Source organism: Tyto alba, unplaced genomic scaffold (genome assembly GCF_018691265.1).
Source record: "Tyto alba isolate M040663 unplaced genomic scaffold, T.alba_DEE_v4.0 Super-Scaffold_9, whole genome shotgun sequence".
Classification (NCBI taxonomy): Eukaryota; Metazoa; Chordata; class Aves; order Strigiformes; family Tytonidae; genus Tyto; species Tyto alba.
Genome location: NW_024881330.1, coordinates 1,224,949 through 1,246,779, shown reverse-complemented (window position 1 = coordinate 1,246,779; position 21,831 = coordinate 1,224,949). Strand labels below are relative to the sequence as shown.

Here is a 21,831-nt window from a genome sequence, read left to right as displayed (position 1 = left end):
TGAAGCATTCCCCATTCATTGTTCTTCTCTAGACTCTTCACCAGCTTTCTTGCTCTTTTTTGGACACATGACACCAGAGCCCAGGCTGAAAACTTACCAGCCCTTGCCGAGGCGATTGCTCCGGAGGGGCCAACCCAAGCCTTTGGGGAGCAGGGCAGGCCTCCCGACAGCACAGGGCTTGCCAGCTCTGAACCAGGGCTGCCAGGCCAACGGCCTGCTCTCGCAAACAGCCCTCCTCTGCCTGCTGGCACTGCCACCCCCAGGGACAGCCCCAAGGGGCTGCAAGCCCAAACAGGCAGCCGCCTTCCTCCCAGCCACAGCCTAACAAGCCAGAGGGGCAACAGGACACACACAGAGCAGCTGACAGGAAAGGCCGGGTCTAAAGAGAGGCTTAGTGAGCTGGCAGTGAGGAGGGGAGGGACTGAACGCCATGGCAGGGTCAATGCCTTGTGCCTGACAAAAATGCAAAGACCAGACCAGTTTGCCAGGGCTGTGAGGAACTGGAGACCCCATTACACAACATACCGCAAGCCACAACACATGAATGCATTGGGTTGACCTCATTGTTGACAAGCACATCTACATTTCGGCAACATCTAGCAAATGCTCTGACACAAAGAACCAACATTAATGCAATTTTCCTCTATTACTCGCACTTAAAAGTTGCCTCCAGTGTCACGAGTACACGTCCTCAAGAGAAGGACACGAAACAGAGGTTTGCGGGAAGGGAAACACACCCCACCTCATTATTGGCGAGGTCGTGGCACACAAGAGCCGCCTGCTGCAAAATGCCGTCACGCGCAAAGGCTGTCCCGCCCCTTGGGCACCCGCATAAAAGCCGGCCCAGCGCCTCTCTCCCTCACACCCTTCTCCTGACGCCTTCTCCTCCGCGCTCAACAAGGTGAGCCTCAACCCCCTTCCCCTCCTTCTCCTGGCCTGCCTGGCCCGGCTCTTCCAGCACGCTCTGCTGGCCCCAGCCTCAGCAGCCCTCACGCCTCCCCGCAGCCACGCTCCCCACAGCCCCACACCACGCCTCCCCACTCCCTCGCCCTCCTGCACCACCGCCCCTCCGCTTTCTCACCCCCATCTCTTCCAGGGCCCCTCCACACCACAGCCATGGCCTGCTCCGACCTCTGCCGCCCCTGCGGACCCACCCCGCTGGCTAACAGCTGCAACGAGCCCTGTGTCAGGCAGTGCGAGGACTCCCGCGTCGTCATCCAGCCTCCCGCCGTGCTCGTCACCCTGCCAGGACCCATCCTCAGCTCCTTCCCCCAGAGCACCGCCGTCGGATCCTCCTCATCGGCTGCCGTGGGCAACGTCCTCAGCTCCCAGGGAGTGCCCGTCTCCTCCGGAGGCTTCGGCTTCGGCTACGGCTACGGCTTGGGCGGCCTGGGCTGCTTCGGCGCCAGAAGGGGCTGCTACCCCTGCTAAGGGCCCTCACCACCACCCCTGACACCAACCACCCACACCCTGGAAGCCACGGCATCGATTGAGGACGCAGCTCCGGGCTGTTGCCAGCAAATGGGCTCGCCATCCACGGCTCCTCCTCTCTAAGCACCAAACATGGAAGCAGTGAAGGGGCAGCCCAGGTTTCCTGGAAACATTGCCCACGTACCTCCTCTTTTTCTCCAACTGTCTTCTTTGCATCCGCCTTCCTGCTATGTCCACGACTCTCTGCCGCAGGCACCTTCTACAAAGCCAAAGCCCACTGGGGACCTCTGGCGGGCTGCTCCAACTGTAGGGTAGGAAGACTGTGGTGCTCTGGAAAAGTCTACTGCCCCGAAGGGACCTCTGCTGATGGTCACCCTATTGCACCTCAGACGACCTTGCTTTCCATTTTTTTTCCTTCAATAAAGTTCTGCATCCCAGTCAATGACTATACCACATCTTTTCTTCTCCGAAATCTCTTTCAACTTTACCCAGCACAAAGCCAGGGCTCAACTGCCATTGCTGTGGTGGGTGGAAAAGGGATACAAGACCTCTCCTCGGAAATGCGTCACCACCAACACAGACTGGACCTGGGGGGCTTCCAGATTGTGGCACAAGCCCATTCTTGCACAAACTAAGGGGTAGATAGCACAACACTCCCCTACACACACCTCTGATGAGGTCCTTCCTGTGCCAGCACACACTTGACTGTCTTCCACAGCATTACTCTCCAGCTCTCCCAGCAAACAGAATCACGAGATCATTACTTTGGCAGGAACCTCTGGAGAGCAGGTGCTTCTACTCCCTCTGCGCAAGCAGGGACAGCTGCAGCAGGTTGTCCGGGTTCCACGGCCGCTCACATTTTCAGTATCTCCCAGGATGGAGCCTCTTCCACTCCTTGACCACGCTCACACTGAGCAAGACTTGCTGCTTTTGCCCGTGGAATTCCATCCTTTCTCACTTGTGCCCAAGGCCTCTTGTCCTGCAAACGCGCGCTACTGAGGAGAGCCCGGCTCCCTTCACCTCATTCCCTGGCTTCAAGGATTTATACAAATTTAAGAATGAGTGTAAAGGGAGGGCAGTGGATGTACAGTTCTCAATTTTAGTAAGGTTTCCGATTCTGGCCCTCTCGGAATACGCCTACACAATTGTTCCAACTGTGATGTGAGAACGTACACGCAGCGATGGGTAAAGAACTGGCTGAACAGCAGGGCTCAAAGAGTTGTAGGGAACGGGGATACAGCTGACACCTTCTGGAGCAGGCAGGATAGATTAGAGCACTGGGCAATGATTAATGGCCAGAAATTGAAGAAGAAGAAATGGCAGACTGTGCACATAGGAGGGAGCAATCTCTCTACGCACGTAACAGACTGGGAGAGGAGTGGCTGGAGAGCAGCCCTGCAGAAAGGGATCTGGGGGTGCTGGCTGACAGCAGGCTCCCGACGAGTCAGCAGCATAGCCTGGCAGCCAAGGGGGCAAACCGCATCCTGGGGTGCAGCCAACACAGTACAACCAGCCGGTCACAGGAGGGGATTAGCCCGCTGGATTCCCCGCTGCTGCAGCCTCACCTTGAGTATCGTGGGCAGAATTGGATCCCCCAATTTAAAAAAGGATGTTAAAGTTCTTGAAAGCAGCCAGAGCAGGGCAAGGAAGCTGATGGATGACAGGGCTGGAAAGGCAAGTCCTATAAGGAGCAGCAAAAGACTCTGTGTTCATCTAGCCTGGGGAAAAGGAAGCTGAGGGGCAGCCTCATTGCTCTCTGCTGCTTCCAGAGGACAGGACGTGGAGAGGGAGCTGCTGAGCTCTTCTCCATGAGACCCAGTGACAGGATTCATGGCAATGGGTCAAATGAACCTCCTCAATGGGAGGTTCAGACAGACAGAAGGAATTATTTCATTACAGAGCGCGTGGCGAAACACTGAAAGAGGCTTCCTAGAGAGGTGGACGATGCCCCAAGTCTGACAGTGTTTAAGAGGCATTTGGACAAACACTGCCCTTAATTACATGCTCTTCCTCTTCGTCACCCCAGCAGCGAACAGGCAGTTGGACAAGATGATCACTGCACGTCCCTTCCAACTGGACTCTTCTAGTCCAGTCTTGTCTATTATGCTTCGCCAAGCCTTTGGCACGCAACCATCACCTCGAGGTTCTCAGGTGCACAGCCCCATGCAGCACGCACGCCTCCCCTTTCCCCTCCACTGGATCCAATCCCACTCTGGCCCCACAAACACTGCGCAGAGAAATGGCCTCACCCCTCGGCAATCACCCCAAAGTCAGAACCCACCTCCCCTGCCTGCCGTTCCCACTCCCCCTGGGCCTCTCCCCACACTCACCATCTCTCCCACAACTCACCAGCCTCAGCTCCACCGCCAGGCCCTGCCTCAGCACCCTCAGCAGCCAGCCAATCATGAGACACCTAACAGCCTGCCAATCAGGGGGCAGCTGACAGGCACCAGCTGCTGCAGAAGCCCCTGGAAGCTTCCAGAAGGTGCCTGTCAGGACTCCAAAACCGACATTTCTGGTACAATAAATGGATAATCTTCACCAGACAGCCCCCAGAACAACTGCTGGGAGGGGTGGCTGTGAATGAGGGAATGAATGGGTAGAAATGCTGGCGAAAACCAAAAGTAACACCTCACACGAGAGCAGTTAGGGGACTCAGAGGGGAAAGAGGGAGGGAAAATGCCCTGATTAAATAACATCCCCCCCAAAATCTGCCATCAATTAATACCTCAACAGAGCCTGCGCTTCTTCCTGCGCTGCAGGGTGCCAGACACACCCACACAGGGTCCCCTGTCATCGTCCCCCTTGTTGTGGTTCCCAGGCCAACTGCCTGGCAGTCCCCATGACACCATCTGCCCTCACAGATGGCTCCCAGGGCCACCCACACAGGATCCCATGGCCTCATCCCCCCTGGCTACCAGGACCCTGGGCAACCCATGCAGGGTGCCCAGGTCACCACCCGCCTTGCTCTGGGCTCCTCAGCTGAACCAAGCGTGGGTCCTTGTGGCACTGTCCACCTGGCTGCCTGGTCCCCCTGCCACCTATGTGGGAGTCCCCACACCACAGTCTCACCTTGCTTCGGGGTCCCCAACTGATCCCTTGCAGAGGATCCTCAGTCCACCATCTCCTCTTCACTGCAGGGTCCCACAGTGACCCATGCAGAGGGTCTCCGGACCATCATCCTCCCCAACTCAGCGTCCCTGGGCCACTTGCTCAGGGGACCCCAAGACACCATTCCTCCGCTCTGAGATCACACAGAAAGCCCCCTCTCTGAGTGCATCCACCCAATCTGGGGTAGGGTCCTCCATGTGCTGCAGGTGGATATTTACTGCACCACAGACCTGCACGCGCTGCAGGTGGACAGCCTGCCTCACCATGGCCTTCTCCACAGGCTGCAGGGGAATCTCGCCTCTGCTGCCTCGAGCAGATCCTACCCCTTTTTCTTTACTGACTTGACACTGCAAAGTTGTTTCCTCTCACACATTCTCCCTCCTATCTTCCTGCTGCTGTTGCGCAGTACTTCTTCCCCTGCTTAAATACATTAGCAAAGCGGCGCGACTACAACAGCTGATTGGCTCAGGTTTGGCATGGAATGTGCTGTCATGGAGCCGGCTGGCATTGGCTTTATTGGATGTGAGGGAAGCTTCTGGCATATTCTCACAGAAGACAACCCTGCAGATCTGTTGCTAACAAAACCTTGCGATATAAATCAATATACCCAGCGACAAACATACAGTCCTGATGGGCAATGAGAAATACAGAAAGCATACCCAAAGGAAAAGGCCACGTATAAGGACAGGCTTAGTGAGCTGGCAGAGAGGTGTGGAGGGATGGAACGCCACGGCAGAACCAGCCCCTCACACCCACAACACGTCCAAAGCCCACATCAGTCTGCCAAGGCTCTGAGGAGATGGGGCCCACTCTTCACAACGCACCCGCAAAACCACCTCACACGGGTGCCACGGGATGACCTCACTGATGACACCCCATTAGTCCTACACTTTCGCTGCGTCTGCTGAATGCCCTGACACGCACCTTCCATGTAAATGCTCCCAAATACCTACTCTCCATTCAAAGCTTCTGACGGGCTCAGGTGGATACGTCTGCAAGAAGAAGACATGAAAAGGGAGCATTGAGGGAAAGGAAACACACCCCACCTCATTATTGGCGAGGTCGTGGCACACAAGAGCCGCCTGCTGCAAAATGCCGTCACGCGCAAAGGCTGTCCCGCCCCTTGGGCACCCGCATAAAAGCCGGCCCAGCGCCTCTCTCCCTCACACCCTTCTCCTGACGCCTTCTCCTCCGCGCTCAACAAGGTGAGCCTCAACCCCCTTCCCCTCCTTCTCCTGGCCTGCCTGGCCCGGCTCTTCCAGCACGCTCTGCTGGCCCCAGCCTCAGCAGCCCTCACGCCTCCCCGCAGCCACGCTCCCCACAGCCCCACACCACGCCTCCCCACTCCCTCGCCCTCCTGCACCACCGCCCCTCCGCTTTCTCACCCCCCTCTCTTCCAGGGCCCCTCCACACCACAGCCATGGCCTGCTCCGACCTCTGCCGCCCCTGCGGACCCACCCCGCTGGCTAACAGCTGCAACGAGCCCTGTGTCAGGCAGTGCGAGGACTCCCGCGTCGTCATCCAGCCTCCCGCCGTGGTGGTCACCCTGCCAGGACCCATCCTCAGCTCCTTCCCCCAGAGCACCGCCGTCGGATCCTCCTCATCGGCTGCCGTGGGCAACGTCCTCAGCTCCCAGGGAGTGCCCGTCTCCTCCGGAGGCTTCGGCTTCGGCTACGGCTTGGGCGGCCTGGGCTGCTTCGGCGCCGGGAGAGGCTGCTACCCCTGCTAAGGGCCCTTGACACACGAGCTCAACATCAACGGCTCCTCCTCTCTATGCATTAAATAAGGAAGCAAGGATGGGGTAGCTGCGGTTTCCTGGAAACATGACCCATGTACCTCCTCCTGTTCTCCAACTGTATTTTTTGCATCGCCACTCCTGCCATGTCCAATATTCTCCGCTGCAAACACCTTCTCAGCAGAGAAAGGCCATCAAGGCTCTGGTGGGATGCTCCCACTGCAGAACAGGAACAGCTGGGTGATCTACTGCATGCAAGGGACCTTGGCTGATGGTCGCCGTACTTCTCCATCAGACCAGCTCCCTTCCACTCGGCGATCCTGCATTCTCCCTGTTTTTTTTCTCTCAATAAAGTTCTCCTGCATCCCAGCTTGAAATGCCTCCACTTCCTTTCTTCTCCCCAGGCTCTTCCAACCTCACCCAGCACAAAGACAGGGCTCAGGAACCCATTGGGCTGAGTGGAAATGGGCTGCAAGGCCTCACCTATCGAGTATGACCTTAGCAACAACAACAACACATACCACCATAAAACAATTTAGATGGAAGTGTCTCTTAAGATCATCGAGTCCAAACTCGTTAATCTAATGATACCAAGTCCACCACTAATCCACATCCCTGAACAACACATCGACACAGCATTTAAATAACTCCAGGGATGCTGACTCAACTAATTCTAAAGGCAGCCAGTTCCAATGCCTCGCAAACTTTTCAGTGAAGAAATGTTTCCTACTATCCAATCTAACCCTCCCCTGGCACAACGTGAGGCCTTTTCCTTTCATCGTATCACTTGTTACTGGATCGACACTCCCACCCAACTAGCTGATGTCTGCAATGTTACTGAGGGTGCACTTTATCCCCTCCTCCAGATCACTGATAAAGCTATTCAAGAAAATTGGCTCAAACTCTCAGCCACGGGCAACACCACTTGTGACTGGCCACCAACTGGATTTAACTCCATTCACCACAACTCTTAGGGCACAAACATCCAGCCGGTTCTCTACCAAGCAAACAGTATGCTAGTCCAAGCCATGAGCAGCTAGTTTCTCCAGGAGAATGATGTAGGAAACAGCATCAAGTGCTTTACTAACTTGCAGGGAAAGAACGTCCAACGCCTCTCCTCTCCTCTCACTGACGGAGATCAGGATAGTCAAGCAGGACCTGCCTTTCCTAAAACCATGCTGACTGAGCCTGATCACCTGGTTGCCCTGTAGGTGCCAAGTGAAGGCTCTCGAGATGATCTGCTCCATATCTTTGCCTGGCACTGAGGTCACACTCACAGGACCTTAGTTCCCCACATCCTCGATCCAGCCTCTCTTGCACATGAGCCTCACTTTTGCTAATCTCCAGTCAGCTGGGACCTACCCGGTTAGCCAAGGAGTGATGAGAAGTGCTTGAAAGTGGCTTGCAGAGCACATCCAACACCTCCTTCAATGCCCGTGGGTGGATCATTTTGTTCCCACACACTTGTGCATGTCCAAGCGCTCTAGCAGGTCGCTAACCATCTCCGTTGAACTATGAGGGCTTCATTCTGCTCCCCACTGACCCACTCCCTTCCTCATCACAACTCTGGCCATCACAGCAAAGAAAATCACAGCAAAAAGAATCACTGAGAGTGCAAGCAACCTCCGGAGCTCAACGTCTCCATCCCAACCTCCTCAAGCATGGCCAGATCGAGCACGATGTCCATAAACACGTCCACACAGGATTTCAGTGTCTCCAAGGATGGGAATTCAGCACATCTTTGCACAACCAGTTTCACTCTTTGACCACTCTCACACCAAAAAAGGGTTGCCTTCCCTTCCAAGGAAATGGCACATCTTTTCAGCCTTCTCCATTCACCTTTGCACTGTCCATGGGGACCCATAAGAAGATTCTCACTCCTCTGCCCTTCTGCCCTCCCACCTGCGATTTCAACACACTGATGACATCTTCCCAGCATGGCCTTGACTCATGCCTGAAAACCCGCCAAGATCATTTAGCTTCCCCTCATAGTAAAGATGCTCTACTACTCTCAGCATCTGGGTGGCCCAGCACTTACCTTATTCCACTAAGTCCACGTCCTTCTTCCATGGGGGAGCCCTCAATGGACACAGGACTCCCCATGGGACCTCACCAGCCCTGCAGAGAGTACAGGATCACCTCCCCAACCTCCTGCCAACCATCTTCCCAATGACACCCTGGAGACACTTGCCCCCTTCAGACGTGACAGCACAATGATATCATGCAGTCAGCTCGTTCTCCCAAGCAGCAACACAAAGCAGGGTTCAGAAAAGCTGCTTTCCAGCCTTTCTACCCCCAGCATGTCCTGCTGGGCGTGATGACACTCTAGGTGCACAAATTGTTCCTCATATCCAATGCAAAGCTCCCTGGACATAACTGGAGGCTGTTTCCTCCTCTATCTCTCGTTACTAGAAATAAGAGACTGACAGGCACCTACATACAACCTTCATTCAAGCAGTTGTACAGAGAAATAACATCCCTGCACAACTTTCTTTTTCGGGAAACTAAAGCAGCCAAGTTGCTTGAAGCATTCCCCATTCATTGTTCTTCTCTAGACTCTTCACCAGCTTTGTTGCTCTTTTTTGGACACATGACACCAGAGCCCAGGCTGAAAACTTACCAGCCCTTGCCGAGGCGATTGCTCCGGAGGGGCCAACCCAAGCCTTTGGGGAGCAGGGCAGGCCTCCCGACAGCACAGGGCTTGCCAGCTCTGAACCAGGGCTGCCAGGCCAACGGCCTGCTCTCGCAAACAGCCCTCCTCTGCCTGCTGGCACTGCCACCCCCAGGGATGGCCCCAAGGGGCTGCAAGCCCAAACAGGCAGCCGCCTTTCTCCAGGCCACAGCCTAACAAGCCAGAGGGGCAACAGGACACACACAGAGCAGCTGACAGGAAAGGCCGGGTCTAAAGAGAAGCTTAGTGAGCTGGCGGTGAGGTGGGGAGGGACTGAACGCCATGGCAGGGTCAATGCCTTGTGCCTGACACAACTGCAAAGAACAGACCAGGTTGCCAGGGCTGTGAGGAACGGGAGACCCCATTACACAACATACCGCAAGCCACAACACACGAATGCATTGGGTTGACCTCATTGTTGACAAGCACATCTACATTTCGACAACATCTACCAAACGCTCTGACAAAAAGAACCAACATTAATGCATTTTTCCTCTATTACTCGCACTTAAAAGTGGCCGCCACGGTCAGAAGGACACGTCCTCAAGAGAAGTACAGAAATGGAGCGTTGCGGGAAAGGAAACACACCCCACCTCATTATTGGCGAGGTCGTGGCACACAAGAGCCGCCTGCTGCAAAATGCCGTCACGCGCAAAGGCTGTCCCGCCCCTTGGGCACCCGCATAAAAGCCGGCCCAGCGCCTCTCTCCCTCACACCCTTCTCCTGACGCCTTCTCCTCCGCGCTCAACAAGGTGAGCCTCAACCCCCTTCCCCTCCTTCTCCTGGCCTGCCTGGCCCGGCTCTTCCAGCACGCTCTGCTGGCCCCAGCCTCAGCAGCCCTCACGCCTCCCCGCAGCCACGCTCCCCACAGCCCCACACCACGCCTCCCCACTCCCTCGCCCTCCTGCACCACCGCCCCTCCGCTTTCTCACCCCCCTCTCTTCCAGGGCCCCTCCACACCACAGCCATGGCCTGCTCCGACCTCTGCCGCCCCTGCGGACCCACCCCGCTGGCTAACAGCTGCAACGAGCCCTGTGTCAGGCAGTGCGAGGACTCCCGCGTCGTCATCCAGCCTTCCACCGTGGTGGTCACCCTGCCAGGACCCATCCTCAGCTCCTTCCCCCAGAGCACCGCCGTCGGATCCTCCTCATCGGCTGCCGTGGGCAACGTCCTCAGCTCCCAGGGAGTGCCCGTCTCCTCCGGAGGCTTCGGCTTCGGCTACGGCTACGGCTTGGGCGGCCTGGGCTGCTTCGGCGCCAGAAGGGGCTGCTACCCCTGCTAAGGGCCCTCACCACCACCCCTGACACCAACCACCCACACCCTGGAAGCGACGGCATCGATTGAGGACGCAGCTCCGAGCTGTTGCTGGCACATGGGCTCACCCTCCATGGCTCCTCCTCTCAAGGCACCATGAAAAGAAACAGGGAAGGGGGAGCCCCGGCTGCCTGGAAACTTGGCCCACGTACCTTCTCCTTTTCTCCAACTGTCTTCTTTGCATCGCCCCTTCTGCTATGTCTACTACTCTCCACTGCAAACACATTCTCACAAGCCAAAGCCCACTTGGAGCTCCAGTGAGCTACTCCTACTGCAGGGCGGGAAGACCTCAGAGATCTGGCAACATCATCTGCACAAAAGGGACCTCGGCTTGTGGTCGCTGTACTTCCACCACAGATCGGCTCTCTTCCACTCGGCACTCCTGCCTTTTCCCTGTGTTTTTCCCTCAATAAAGTTCTCCTGCAAACCACCCAAACAAGCCTCCTCTTTCTTTCTTCTCCCAAGGCTCTTCCAACCTCACCCACCTAAAGCCAGGGCTCAACAGGCCATCAGAATGAGTACAAAAGCGCTACACAACAACTCTTAGTGACGATCTCTCCAGCAAGGACACCAACACAGAGTGGAAGCGGGGGGCTTCCCGCCCATGACACAAGCCCTTCACTTGCCTGCAGAAAGGCTCGGACACGCTATGCATTTCTAGACATGCCCTTAACATAGCTTCCCTATGGCTACACACACCTGACCAACCCTTTTCCCCAGCACAACTCTCTGGTCACCACAACAAGCACAATCAAAGCAAAAAGAATCACTGGGTGCCAAGCTACCTCTGAAGATCATCTGCTTCAACCCAAGCGGCTCAAGCATGGCCAGCTCAAGCACGCTGTCAACAAACATGGCCAGTCAAGTTTTCGGTATCTCCAGGGATGGGACTTCAGCACTTCTTTGCAGAACCAGTTTCACACTTTGACCACTCTCACACTGAAAAACGATTGCCACTCTTCCAAGGCTATGGCAGGTCATTTCAGATTTCTCCATTCTCCCTTGTCCTGGTCATGCACACCCATGAAAAGAGTCTCACTGCCGTTTCCACCTGCCCATCCCAGTTGGGATTTAGACACACTGATGACATCTCCCCGGCACAGCATTGCCTCCCAGATGAAAAAAGCTCTCAGCTCTCTCAGTTTCCCTCATAGCAAAAATGCTCCAGTCCCTTCAGAGTCTCAATGGCCCTGAATTTACCTCAATCCTCTAAGTCCATGTCCTTCTTCAATGGGGGAGCCTTCAATGGACACAGGACTCCATGTGAGGCCTCACCAGACCTTCAGGGAGTACAGGATCACCTCCCCAAATCTCCTGGCAACGCTCTTCCCAACGCCGCCCTGCAGATACTTGGCCTCTTTTGACATAATGGCGCAGTGATGCCTTGCAGTCAGGTCATTCTCCACCAGCAACACAAAGCAGGGTTCGGTAAAGCTTCTTTCCAGCCTCTCTACCCCCAGCATGTCCAGATGCCCTGTGCTATTCAACACACAGATGCAGGCCTTTGCATTTCTGCCTCTTGAACTCCCAGAGATTCCTCTCTGCCTCATTCTCCAGACTCCCTCAGAATGGCAGCACGACCATCCGTTGTCTTAGGTTCTCTACCAGATTTTGCATCATCTGACAACTTCCTCAGTCAGCACGTCGTCCCACTCCCCACGCCACTGATGAGGATGTTGAACACTGTTGGCCCCATAGATGCCAGTCCTTGGCTACGCCATTTGAGACTTGCCTGCATCTGGAATTTAGGACACTCATCACAAGCCACTGCGCCCAGCCCTTCAGCCACTTTCGCAACCAATACTTTCTCAGTGTGTTTAGGAACATGCAAGGGGGGAAAGCGTCAAAGCTTAATGAAAAAAGGCGAGGTAAACACCAGCCACGGCTCTCATCCTTGTCCACAAAGAGAGTCACTTCAATATAGAAGACATGGAGGTCGGTCAACTGTGGTTTCCCCTTTGTAAATCCACACCGACAGATCCGCACCAGCTTCTTGTTCTTCCTGGGACTGACAGTGCTTTCTGCGAGGATTTCCAACATCACCTGCCACAGCAGCAAGGCCAGTCTCAACAGTTTCTACTTTCCCAAATCTTCCATCCTCGTCTGCTTCAATAGATCAGGCCTATAAGCTCTCTTCCAGCCATCAGGAACTGCTCAAAAGGGAAGCCGTCTTTCTCACAGCCACAGCCTTACAAGACCAAGGGGCAGGCAACCTCATGGATCTCAGCCAGCGGGGAAGGCCAGGCCTAAAGACATGCTTAGGAAGCTGGCATAAGGCGGGGAGGGACGGAACGTCATGGTAGGGTCAGTCCCTCGTGTCTGGCAAATCTACAAATCCCAAACCAGTCTGCCAGGGCTGCGAGGAAATGGAGACCCCTCTTCACAACACACCCAAAGCCACAACACGAATGCATCCCGATGACCTCACTGTTGACAAGCACATCTACATTTTGGCAACATCTACCAAACGCTCTGACAAAAAGAACCAACATTAATGCATTTTTCCTCTATTACTCGCACTTAAAAGTGGCCGCCACGGTCAGAAGGACACGTCCTCAAGAGAAGTACAGAAATGGAGCGTTGCGGGAAAGGAAACACACCCCACCTCATTATTGGCGAGGTCGTGGCACACAAGAGCCGCCTGCTGCAAAATGCCGTCACGCGCAAAGGCTGTCCCGCCCCTTGGGCACCCGCATAAAAGCCGGCCCAGCGCCTCTCTCCCTCACACCCTTCTCCTGATGCCTTCTCCTCCGCGCTCAACAAGGTGACCCTCAACCCCCTTCCCCTCCTTCTCCTGGCCTGCCTGGCCCAGCTCTTCCAGCACGCTCTGCTGGCCCCAGCCTCAGCAGCCCTCACGCCTCCCCGCAGCCACGCTCCCCACAGCCCCACACCACGCCTCCCCACTCCCTCGCCCTCCTGCACCACCGCCCCTCCGCTTTCTCACCCCCCTCTCTTCCAGGGCCCCTCCACACCACAGCCATGGCCTGCTCCGACCTCTGCCGCCCCTGCGGACCCACCCCGCTGGCTAACAGCTGCAACGAGCCCTGTGTCAGGCAGTGCGAGGACTCCCGCGTCGTCATCCAGCCTCCCGCCGTGCTCGTCACCCTGCCAGGACCCATCCTCAGCTCCTTCCCCCAGAGCACCGCCGTCGGATCCTCCTCATCGGCTGCCGTGGGCAACGTCCTCAGCTCCCAGGGAGTGCCCGTCTCCTCCGGAGGCTTCGGCTACGGCTACGGCTACGGCTTGGGCGGCCTGGGCTGCTTCGGCGCCGGGAGAGGCTGCTACCCCTGCTAAGGGCCCTTGACACACGAGCTCAACATCAACGGCTCCTCCTCTCTATGCAATAAATAAGGAAGCAAGGATGGGGTAGCTGCGGTTTCCTGGAAACATGACCCATGTACCTCCTCCTGTTCTCCAACTGTATTTTTTGCATTGCCACTCCTGACATGTCCAATATTCTCCGCTGCAAACACCTTCTCAGCAGAGAAAGGCCATCAAGGCCTCTGGTGGGATGCTCCCACTGCAGAACAGGAACAGCTGGGTGATCTACTGCATGCAAGGGACCTTGGCTGATGGTCGCCGTACTTCTCCATCAGACCAGCTCCCTTCCACTCGGCGATCCTGCATTCTCCCTGGTTTTTTCTCTCAATAAAATTCTCCTGCATCCCAGACTGCAATGCCTCCACTTCCTTTCTTCTCCCGAGGCTCTTCCAACCTCACCCAGCACAAAGACAGGGCTCAGGAACCCACTGGGCTGAGTGGAAATGGGCTGCAAGACCTCACCTATCGAGTATGACCTTAGCAACAACAACAACAAACACCACCGTAAAACAATTTAGATGGAAGTGTCTCTTAAGATCATCGAGTCCAAACTCGATAATCTAATGATACCAAGTCCACCACTAATCCACATCCCTGAACAACACATCGACACAGCATTTAAATAACTCCAGGGATGCTGACTCAACTAATTCTAAAAGCATCCACATCTAATGCCTCACAAACTTTTCAGTGAAGAAATGTTTCCTAATATCCAATCAAACCCTCCCCTGGCACAACGTGAGGCCTTTTCCTTTCATCGTATCACTTGTTACTGGATCGACACTCCCACCCAACTAGCTGATGTCTGCAATGTTACTGAGGGTGCACTTTATCCCCTCCTCCAGATCACTGATAAAGCTATTCAAGAAAATTGGCTCAAACTCTCAGCCACGGGCAACACCACTTGTGACTGGCCACCAACTGGATTTAACTCCGTTCACCACAACTCGTAGGGCACAAATATCCAGCCGGTTCTCTACCAAGCAAACAATATGTCAGTCCAAGCCATGAGCAGCTAGTTTCTCCAGGAGAATGATGTAGGAAACAGCATCAAGTGCTTTACTAACTTGCAGGGAAAGAACATCCAACGCCTCTCCTCTCCTCTCACTGACGGAGATCAGGATAGTCAAGCAGGACCTGCCTTTCCTAAAACCATGCTGACTGAGCCTGATCACCTGGTTGCCCTGTAGGTGCCGAGTGAAGGCTCTCGAGATGATCTGCTCCATATCTTTGCCTGGCACTGAGGTCACACTCACAGGACTGTAGTTCCCCACATCCTCGATCCAGCCTCTCTTGCACATGAGCCTCACTTTTGCTAATCTCCAGTCAGCTGGGACCTACCCGGTTAGCCAAGGAGTGCTGAGAAGTGCTTGAAAGTGGCTTGCAGAGCACATCCAACACCTCCTTCAATGCCCGTGAGTGGATCATTTCGTTCCCACAGACTTGTGCATGTCCAAGCGCTCTAGCAGGTCGCTAACCATCTCCGTTGAACTATGAGGGCTTCATTCTGCTCCCCACTGACCCACTCCCTTCCTCATCACAACTCTGGCCATCACAGCAAAGAAAATCACAGCAAAAAGAATCACTGAGAGTGCAAGCAACCTCCGGAGCTCAACGTCTCCATCCCAACCTCCTCAAGCATGGCCAGATCGAGCACGATGTCCATAAACACGTCCACACAGGTTTTCAGTGTCTCCAAGGATGGGAATTCAGCACATCTTTGCACAACCAGTTTCACTCTTTGACCACTCTCACACCAAAAAAGGGTTGCCTTCCCTTCCAAGGAAATGGCACATCTTTTCAGCCTTCTCCATTCACCTTTGCACTGTCCATGGGGACCCATAAGAAGATTCTCACTCCTCTGCCCTTCTGCCCTCCCACCTGCGATTTCGACACACTGATGACATCTTCCCAGCATGGCCTTGACTCCTGCCTGAAAACCCGCCAAGATCATTTAGCTTCCCCTCATAGTAAAGATGCTCTACTATTCTCAGCATCTGGGTGGCCCAGCACTTACCTTATTCCACTAAGTCCATGTCCTTCTTCCATGGGGGAGCCCTCAATGGACACAGGACTCCACATGGGACCTCACCAGCCCTGCAGAGAGTACAGGATCACCACCCCAACCTCCTGCCAACAATCTTCCCAATGACAACCTGGAGACACTTGCCCTCTTCGGATGTGACAGCACAAAGATACCTTGCAGTCAGCTCGTTCTCCCAAGCAGCAACACAAAGCAGGGTTCAGAAAAGCTGCTTTCCAGCCTTTCTACCCCCAGCATGTCCTGCTGGGCGCGATGACACTCTAGGTGCACAAATTGTTCCTCATAAGCAATGTAAAGCTCCCTGGACACAACTGGAAGCTGTTTCCTCCTCTATCTCTCGTTACTAGAAATAAGAGACTGACAGGCACCTCCATACAACCTTCATTCAAGCAGTTGTACAGAGAAATAACATCCCTGCACAACTTTCTTTTTCGGGAAACTAAAGCAGCCAAGTTGCTTGAAGCATTCCCCATTCATTGTTCTTCTCTAGACTCTTCACCAGCTTTATTGCTCTTTTTTGGACGCATGACACCAGAGCCCAGGCTGAAAACTTACCAGCCCTTGCCAAGGCGATTGCTCCGGAGGGGCCAACCCAAGCCTTTGGGGAGCAGGGCAGGCCTCCCCACAGCACAGGGCTTGCCAGCTCTGAACCAGGGCTGCCAGGCCAACGGCCTGCTCTCGCAAACAGCCCTCCTCTGCCTGCTGGCACTGCCACCCCCAGGGACGGCCCCAAGGGGCTGCAAGCCCAAACGGGCAGGAGCCTTTCTCCCAGCCACAGTCTTACAAGCCAGATGGGTAACAAGACACACACAGAGCAGCTGACAGGAAAGGCCGGGTCTAAAGAGAAGCTTAGTGAGCTGGCGGTGAGGAGGGGAGGGATTGAACGCCGTGGCAGGGTCAATGCCTTGTGCCTGACACAACTGCAAAGAACAGACCAGGTTGCCAGGGCTGTGAGGCATTGGAGACCCCATTACACAACATACCGCAAGCCACAACACACGAATGCATTGGGTTGACCTCATTGTTGACAAGCACATCTACATTTCGGCAACAGCTACCAAATGCTCTGAGACAAAGAACCAACATTAATGCATTTTTCCTCTATTACTCGCACTTAAAAGTTGCCTCCAGTGTCACGAGTACAGGTCCTCCAGAAAAGGACATGAAAAGTGAGTGTTGCGGGAAGGGAAGCACACCCCACCTCATTATTGGCGAGGTCGTGGCACACAAGAGCCGCCTGCTGCAAAATGCCGTCACGCGCAAAGGCTGTCCTGCCCCTTGGGCACCCGCATAAAAGCCGGCCCAGCGCCTCTCTCCCTCACACCCTTCTCCTGACGCCTTCTCCTCCGCGCTCAACAAGGTGAGCCTCAACCCCCTTCCCCTCCTTCTCCTGGCCTGCCTGGCCCGGCTCTTCCAGCACGCTCTGCTGGCCCCAGCCTCAGCAGCCCTCACGCCTCCCCGCAGCCACGCTCCCCACAGCCCCACACCACGCCTCCCCACTCCCTCGCCCTCCTGCACCACCGCCCCTCCGCTTTCTCACCCCCCTCTCTTCCAGGGCCCCTCCACACCACAGCCATGGCCTGCTCCGACCTCTGCCGCCCCTGCGGACCCACCCCGCTGGCTAACAGCTGCAACGAGCCCTGTGTCAGGCAGTGCGAGGACTCCCGCGTCGTCATCCAGCCTCCCGCCGTGCTCGTCACCCTGCCAGGACCCATCCTCAGCTCCTTCCCCCAGAGCACCGCCGTCGGATCCTCCTCATCGGCTGCCGTGGGCAACGTCCTCAGCTCCCAGGGAGTGCCCGTCTCCTCCGGAGGCTTCGGCTACGGCTACGGCTACGGCTTGGGCGGCCTGGGCTGCTTCGGCGCCGGGAGAGGCTGCTACCCCTGCTAAGGGCCCTTGACACACGAGCTCAACATCAACGGCTCCTCCTCTCTATGCATTAAATAAGGAAGCAAGGATGGGGTAGCTGCGGTTTCCTGGAAACATGACCCATGTGCCTCCTCCTGTTCTCCAACTGTCTTCTTTGCATCACCACTCCTGCTATGTCCAATATTCTCTGCTGCAAACACCTTCTCAGCAGAGAAAGGCCATCAAGCCTCTGGTGGGATGCTCCCACTGCAGAACAGGAACAGCTGGGTGATCTACTGCATGCAAGGGACCTTGGCTGATGGTCGCCGTACTTCATCAGACCAGCTCCCTTCCACTCGGCGATCCTGCATTCTCCCTGGTTTTTTCTCTCAATAAAACTCTCCTGCATCCCAGCTTGAAATGCCTCCACTTCCTTTCTTCTCCCCAGGCTCTTCCAACCTCACCCAGCACAAAGACAGGGCTCAGGAACACACTGGGCTGAGTGGAAATGGGCTGCAAGGCCTCACCTATAGAGTATGTCCTTAGCAACAACAACAACACACACCACCATAAAACAATTTAGATGGAAGTGTCTCTTAAGGTCATCGAGTCCAACCGTTAATCTAATGCTACCAAGTCCAGCACTAATACACATCCCTGAACTATACATTGACACAGCATTTAAATAACTCCAGGGATGGTGACTCAACTAATTCTAAAGGCAGCCAGTTCCAATGCCTCGCAAACTTTTCTTGAAGAAATGTTTTCTAATATCCAATCTAACCCTCCCCTGGCACAACGTGAGGCCGTTTCCTTTCATCGTATCACTTGTTACTGGATCGACACTCCCACCCAACTAGCTGATGTCTGCAATGTTACTGAGGGTGCACTTTATCCCCTCCTCCAGATCACTGATAAAGCTATTCAAGAAAATTGGCTCAAACTCCTAGCCACGGCCAACACCACTTGTGACTGGCCACCAACTGGATTTAACTCCCTTCACCACAACTCTTAGGGCACAAACATCCAGCCGTTCTCTACCAAGCAAACAGTATGTCAGTCCAAGCCATGAGCAGCTAGTTTCTCCAGGAGAACGATGTAGGAAACAGCATCAAGTGCTTTACTAACTTGCAGGGAAAGAACATCCAACGCCTCTCCTCTCACTGACGGAGATCAGGATAGTCAAGCTGGACCTGCCTTTCATAAAACCATGCTGACCGAGCCTGATCACCTGGTTGCCCTGTAGGTGCCGAGTGAAGGCTCTCGAGATGATCTGCTCCATATCTTTGCCTGGCACTGAGGTCACACTCACAGGACTGTAGTTCCCCACATCCTCGATCCAGCCTTTCTTGCACATGAGCCTCACTTTTGCTAATCTCCAGTCAGCTGGGACCTACCCGGTTAGCCAAGGAGTGATGAGAAGTGCTTGAAAGTGGCTTGCAGAGCACATCCAACACCTCCTTCAATGCCCGTGGGTGGATCATTTTGTTCCCACAGACTTGTGCATGTCCAAGCGCTCTAGCAGGTCGCTAACCATCTCCGTTGAACTATGAGGGCTTCATTCTGCTCCCCACTGAACCACTCCCTTCCTCATCACAACTCTGGCCATCACAGCAAAGAAAATCACAGCAAAAAGAATCACTGAGAGTGCAAGCAACCTCCGGAGCTCAACGTCTCCATCCCAACCTGCTCAAGCACAGCCAGATTGAGCACGATGTCCATAAACACGTCCACACAGGTTTTCAGTGTCTCCAAGGATGGGAATTCAGCACATCTTTGCACAACCAGTTTCACTCTTTGACCACTCTCACACCAAAAAAGGGTTGCCTTCCCTTCCAAGGAAATGGCACATCTTTTCAGCCTTCTCCATATCACCTTTGCACTGTCCATGGGCACCCATAAGAAGATTCTCATTCCTCTGCCCTTCTGCCCTCCCACCTGCGATTTCGACACACTGATGACATCTTCCCAGCATGGCCTTGACTCATGCCTGAAAATCCGCCAAGATCATTTAGCTTCCCCTCATAGTAAAGATGCTCTACTACTCTCAGCATCTGGGTGGCCCAGCACTTACCTTATTCCAATAAGTCCATGTCCTTCTTCCATGGGGGAGCCCTCAATGGACACAGGACTCCACATGGGACCTCACCAGCCCTGCAGAGAGTACAGGATCACCTCCCCAACATCCTGCCAACCATCTTCCCAATGACACCCTGGAGACACTTGCCCTCTTCGGACATGACAGCACAATGATACCTTGCAGTCAGCTCGTTCTCCCAAGCAGCAACACAAAGCAGGGTTCAGAAAAGCTGCTTTCCAGCCTTTCTACCCCCAGCATGTCCTGCTGCACGCGATGACACTCTAGGTGCACAAATTGTTCCTCATATCCAATGCAAAGTTCCCTGGACACAACAGGAGGCTGTTTCCTCCTCTATCTCTTGTTACTAGAAATAAGAGACTGACAGGCACCTCCGTACAACCTTCATTCAAGCAGTTGTACAGAGAAATAACATCCATGCACAACTTTGTTTTTCGGGAAACTAAAGCAGCCAAGTTGCTTGAAGCATTCCCCATTCATTGTTCTTCTCTGGACTCTTCACCAGCTTTGTTGCTCTTTTTTGGACACATGACACCAGAGCCCAGGCTGAAAACTTACCAGCCCTTGCCGAGGCGATTGCTCCGGAGGGGCCAACCCAAGCCTTTGGGGAGCAGGGCAGGCCTCCCCACAGCACAGGGCTTGCCAGCTCTGAACCAGGGCTGCCAGGCCAACGGCCTGCTCTCGCAAACAGCCCTCCTCTGCCTGCTGGCACTGCCACCCCCAGGGACGGCCCCAAGGGGCTGCAAGCCCAAACAGGCAGCCGCCTTTCTCCCAGCCACAGCCTAACAAGCCAGAGGGACAACAAGACACACACACAGAGCAGCTGACAGGAAAGGCCGGGTCTAAAGAGAGGCTTAGCGAGCTGGCAGTGAGGAGGGGAGGGACTGAACGCCATGGCAGGGTCAATGCCTTGTGCCTGACAAAAATGCAAAGACCAGACCAGTTTGCCAGGGCTGTGAGGAACTGGAGACCCCATTACACAACATACCGCAAGCCACAACACACGAATGCATTGGGTTGACCTCATTGTTGACAAGCACATCTACATTTCGGCAACATCTAGCAAATGCTCTGACACAAAGAACCAACATTAATGCATTTTTCCTCTATTACTCGCACTTAAAAGTTGCCTCCAGTGTCACGAGTACACGTCCTCCAGAAAAGGACATGAAAAGTGAGCGTTGCGGGAAGGGAAACACACCCCACCTCATTATTGGCGAGGTCGTGGCACACAAGAGCCGCCTGCTGCAAAATGCCGTCACGCGCAAAGGCTGTCCCGCCCCTTGGGCACCCGCATAAAAGCCGGCCCAGCGCCTCTCTCCCTCACACCCTTCTCCTGACGCCTTCTCCTCCGCGCTCAACAAGGTGAGCCTCAACCCCCTTCCCCTCCTTCTCCTGGCCTGCCTGGCCCGGCTCTTCCAGCACGCTCTGCTGGCCCCAGCCTCAGCAGCCCTCACGCCTCCCCGCAGCCACGCTCCCCACAGCCCCACACCACGCCTCCCCACTCCCTCGCCCTCCTGCACCACCGCCCCTCCGCTTTCTCACCCCCCTCTCTTCCAGGGCCCCTCCACACCACAGCCATGGCCTGCTCCGACCTCTGCCGCCCCTGCGGACCCACCCCGCTGGCTAACAGCTGCAACGAGCCCTGTGTCAGGCAGTGCGAGGACTCCCGCGTCGTCATCCAGCCTTCCACCGTGGTGGTCACCCTGCCAGGACCCATCCTCAGCTCCTTCCCCCAGAGCACCGCCGTCGGATCCTCCTCATCGGCTGCCGTGGGCAACGTCCTCAGCTCCCAGGGAGTGCCCGTCTCCTCCGGAGGCTTCGGCTACGGCTACGGCTACGGCTTGGGCGGCCTGGGCTGCTTCGGTGCCAGAAGGGGCTGCTACCCCTGCTAAGGGCCCTTGACACACGAGCTCAACATCAACGGCTCCTCCTCTCTATGCAATAAATAAGGAAGCAAGGATGGGGTAGCTGTGGTTTCCTGGAAACTTGACCCATGTGCCTCCTCCTGTTCTCCAACTGTCTTCTTTGCATCGCCACTCCTGCTATGTCCAATATTCTCCGCTGCAAACACCTTCTCAGCAGAGAAAGGCCATCAAGCCTCTGGTGGGATGCTCCCACTGCAGAACAGGAACAGCTGGGTGATCTACTGCATGCAAGGGACCTTGGCTGATGGTCGCCGTACTTCTCCATCAGACCAGCTCCCTTCCACTCGGCGATCCTGCATTCTCCCTGGTTTTTTCTCTCAATAAAATTCT

At 55.1% G+C, this 21,831-nt stretch overlaps 6 protein-coding genes across 6 annotated transcripts; all 6 read left to right on the top strand.

Moving 5' to 3' along the window:
• The first annotated feature begins 1,116 nt into the window (after positions 1-1,116).
• Positions 1,117-1,542, top strand: LOC122152641 (feather keratin-like). The gene has a single exon (XM_042785947.1). The coding sequence runs from the start codon at positions 1,117-1,119 to the stop codon at positions 1,429-1,431; it is 315 nt and encodes a 104-aa protein (XP_042641881.1). The 3' UTR covers positions 1,432-1,542.
• Positions 1,543-5,962: 4,420 nt separating this feature from the next.
• On the top strand, positions 5,963-6,389 carry LOC122152643 (feather keratin 1-like). The gene has a single exon (XM_042785949.1). It carries the CDS (start codon positions 5,963-5,965, stop codon positions 6,269-6,271), a length of 309 nt encoding a protein of 102 aa, XP_042641883.1. The 3' UTR covers positions 6,272-6,389.
• Positions 6,390-9,921: 3,532 nt separating this feature from the next.
• On the top strand, positions 9,922-10,230 carry LOC122152644 (feather keratin-like; the record flags this gene model as incomplete). The annotated part of the gene is made up of 1 exon (XM_042785950.1): positions 9,922-10,230. A coding segment is annotated over one exon (309 nt), but the record flags the coding sequence as incomplete, so codon positions are not given.
• A 3,011-nt stretch (positions 10,231-13,241) lies between these two features.
• LOC122152642 (feather keratin 1-like) lies at positions 13,242-13,556 on the top strand. The gene has a single exon (XM_042785948.1). It carries the CDS (start codon positions 13,242-13,244, stop codon positions 13,554-13,556), a length of 315 nt encoding a protein of 104 aa, XP_042641882.1.
• A 3,646-nt stretch (positions 13,557-17,202) lies between these two features.
• Positions 17,203-17,578, top strand: LOC122152676 (feather keratin 1-like). Its single transcript, XM_042786113.1, has one exon. The coding sequence runs from the start codon at positions 17,203-17,205 to the stop codon at positions 17,515-17,517; it is 315 nt and encodes a 104-aa protein (XP_042642047.1). The 3' UTR covers positions 17,518-17,578.
• Positions 17,579-21,153: 3,575 nt separating this feature from the next.
• Positions 21,154-21,831, top strand: LOC116964668 (feather keratin-like). The gene has a single exon (XM_042786112.1). The coding sequence runs from the start codon at positions 21,154-21,156 to the stop codon at positions 21,466-21,468; it is 315 nt and encodes a 104-aa protein (XP_042642046.1). The 3' UTR covers positions 21,469-21,831.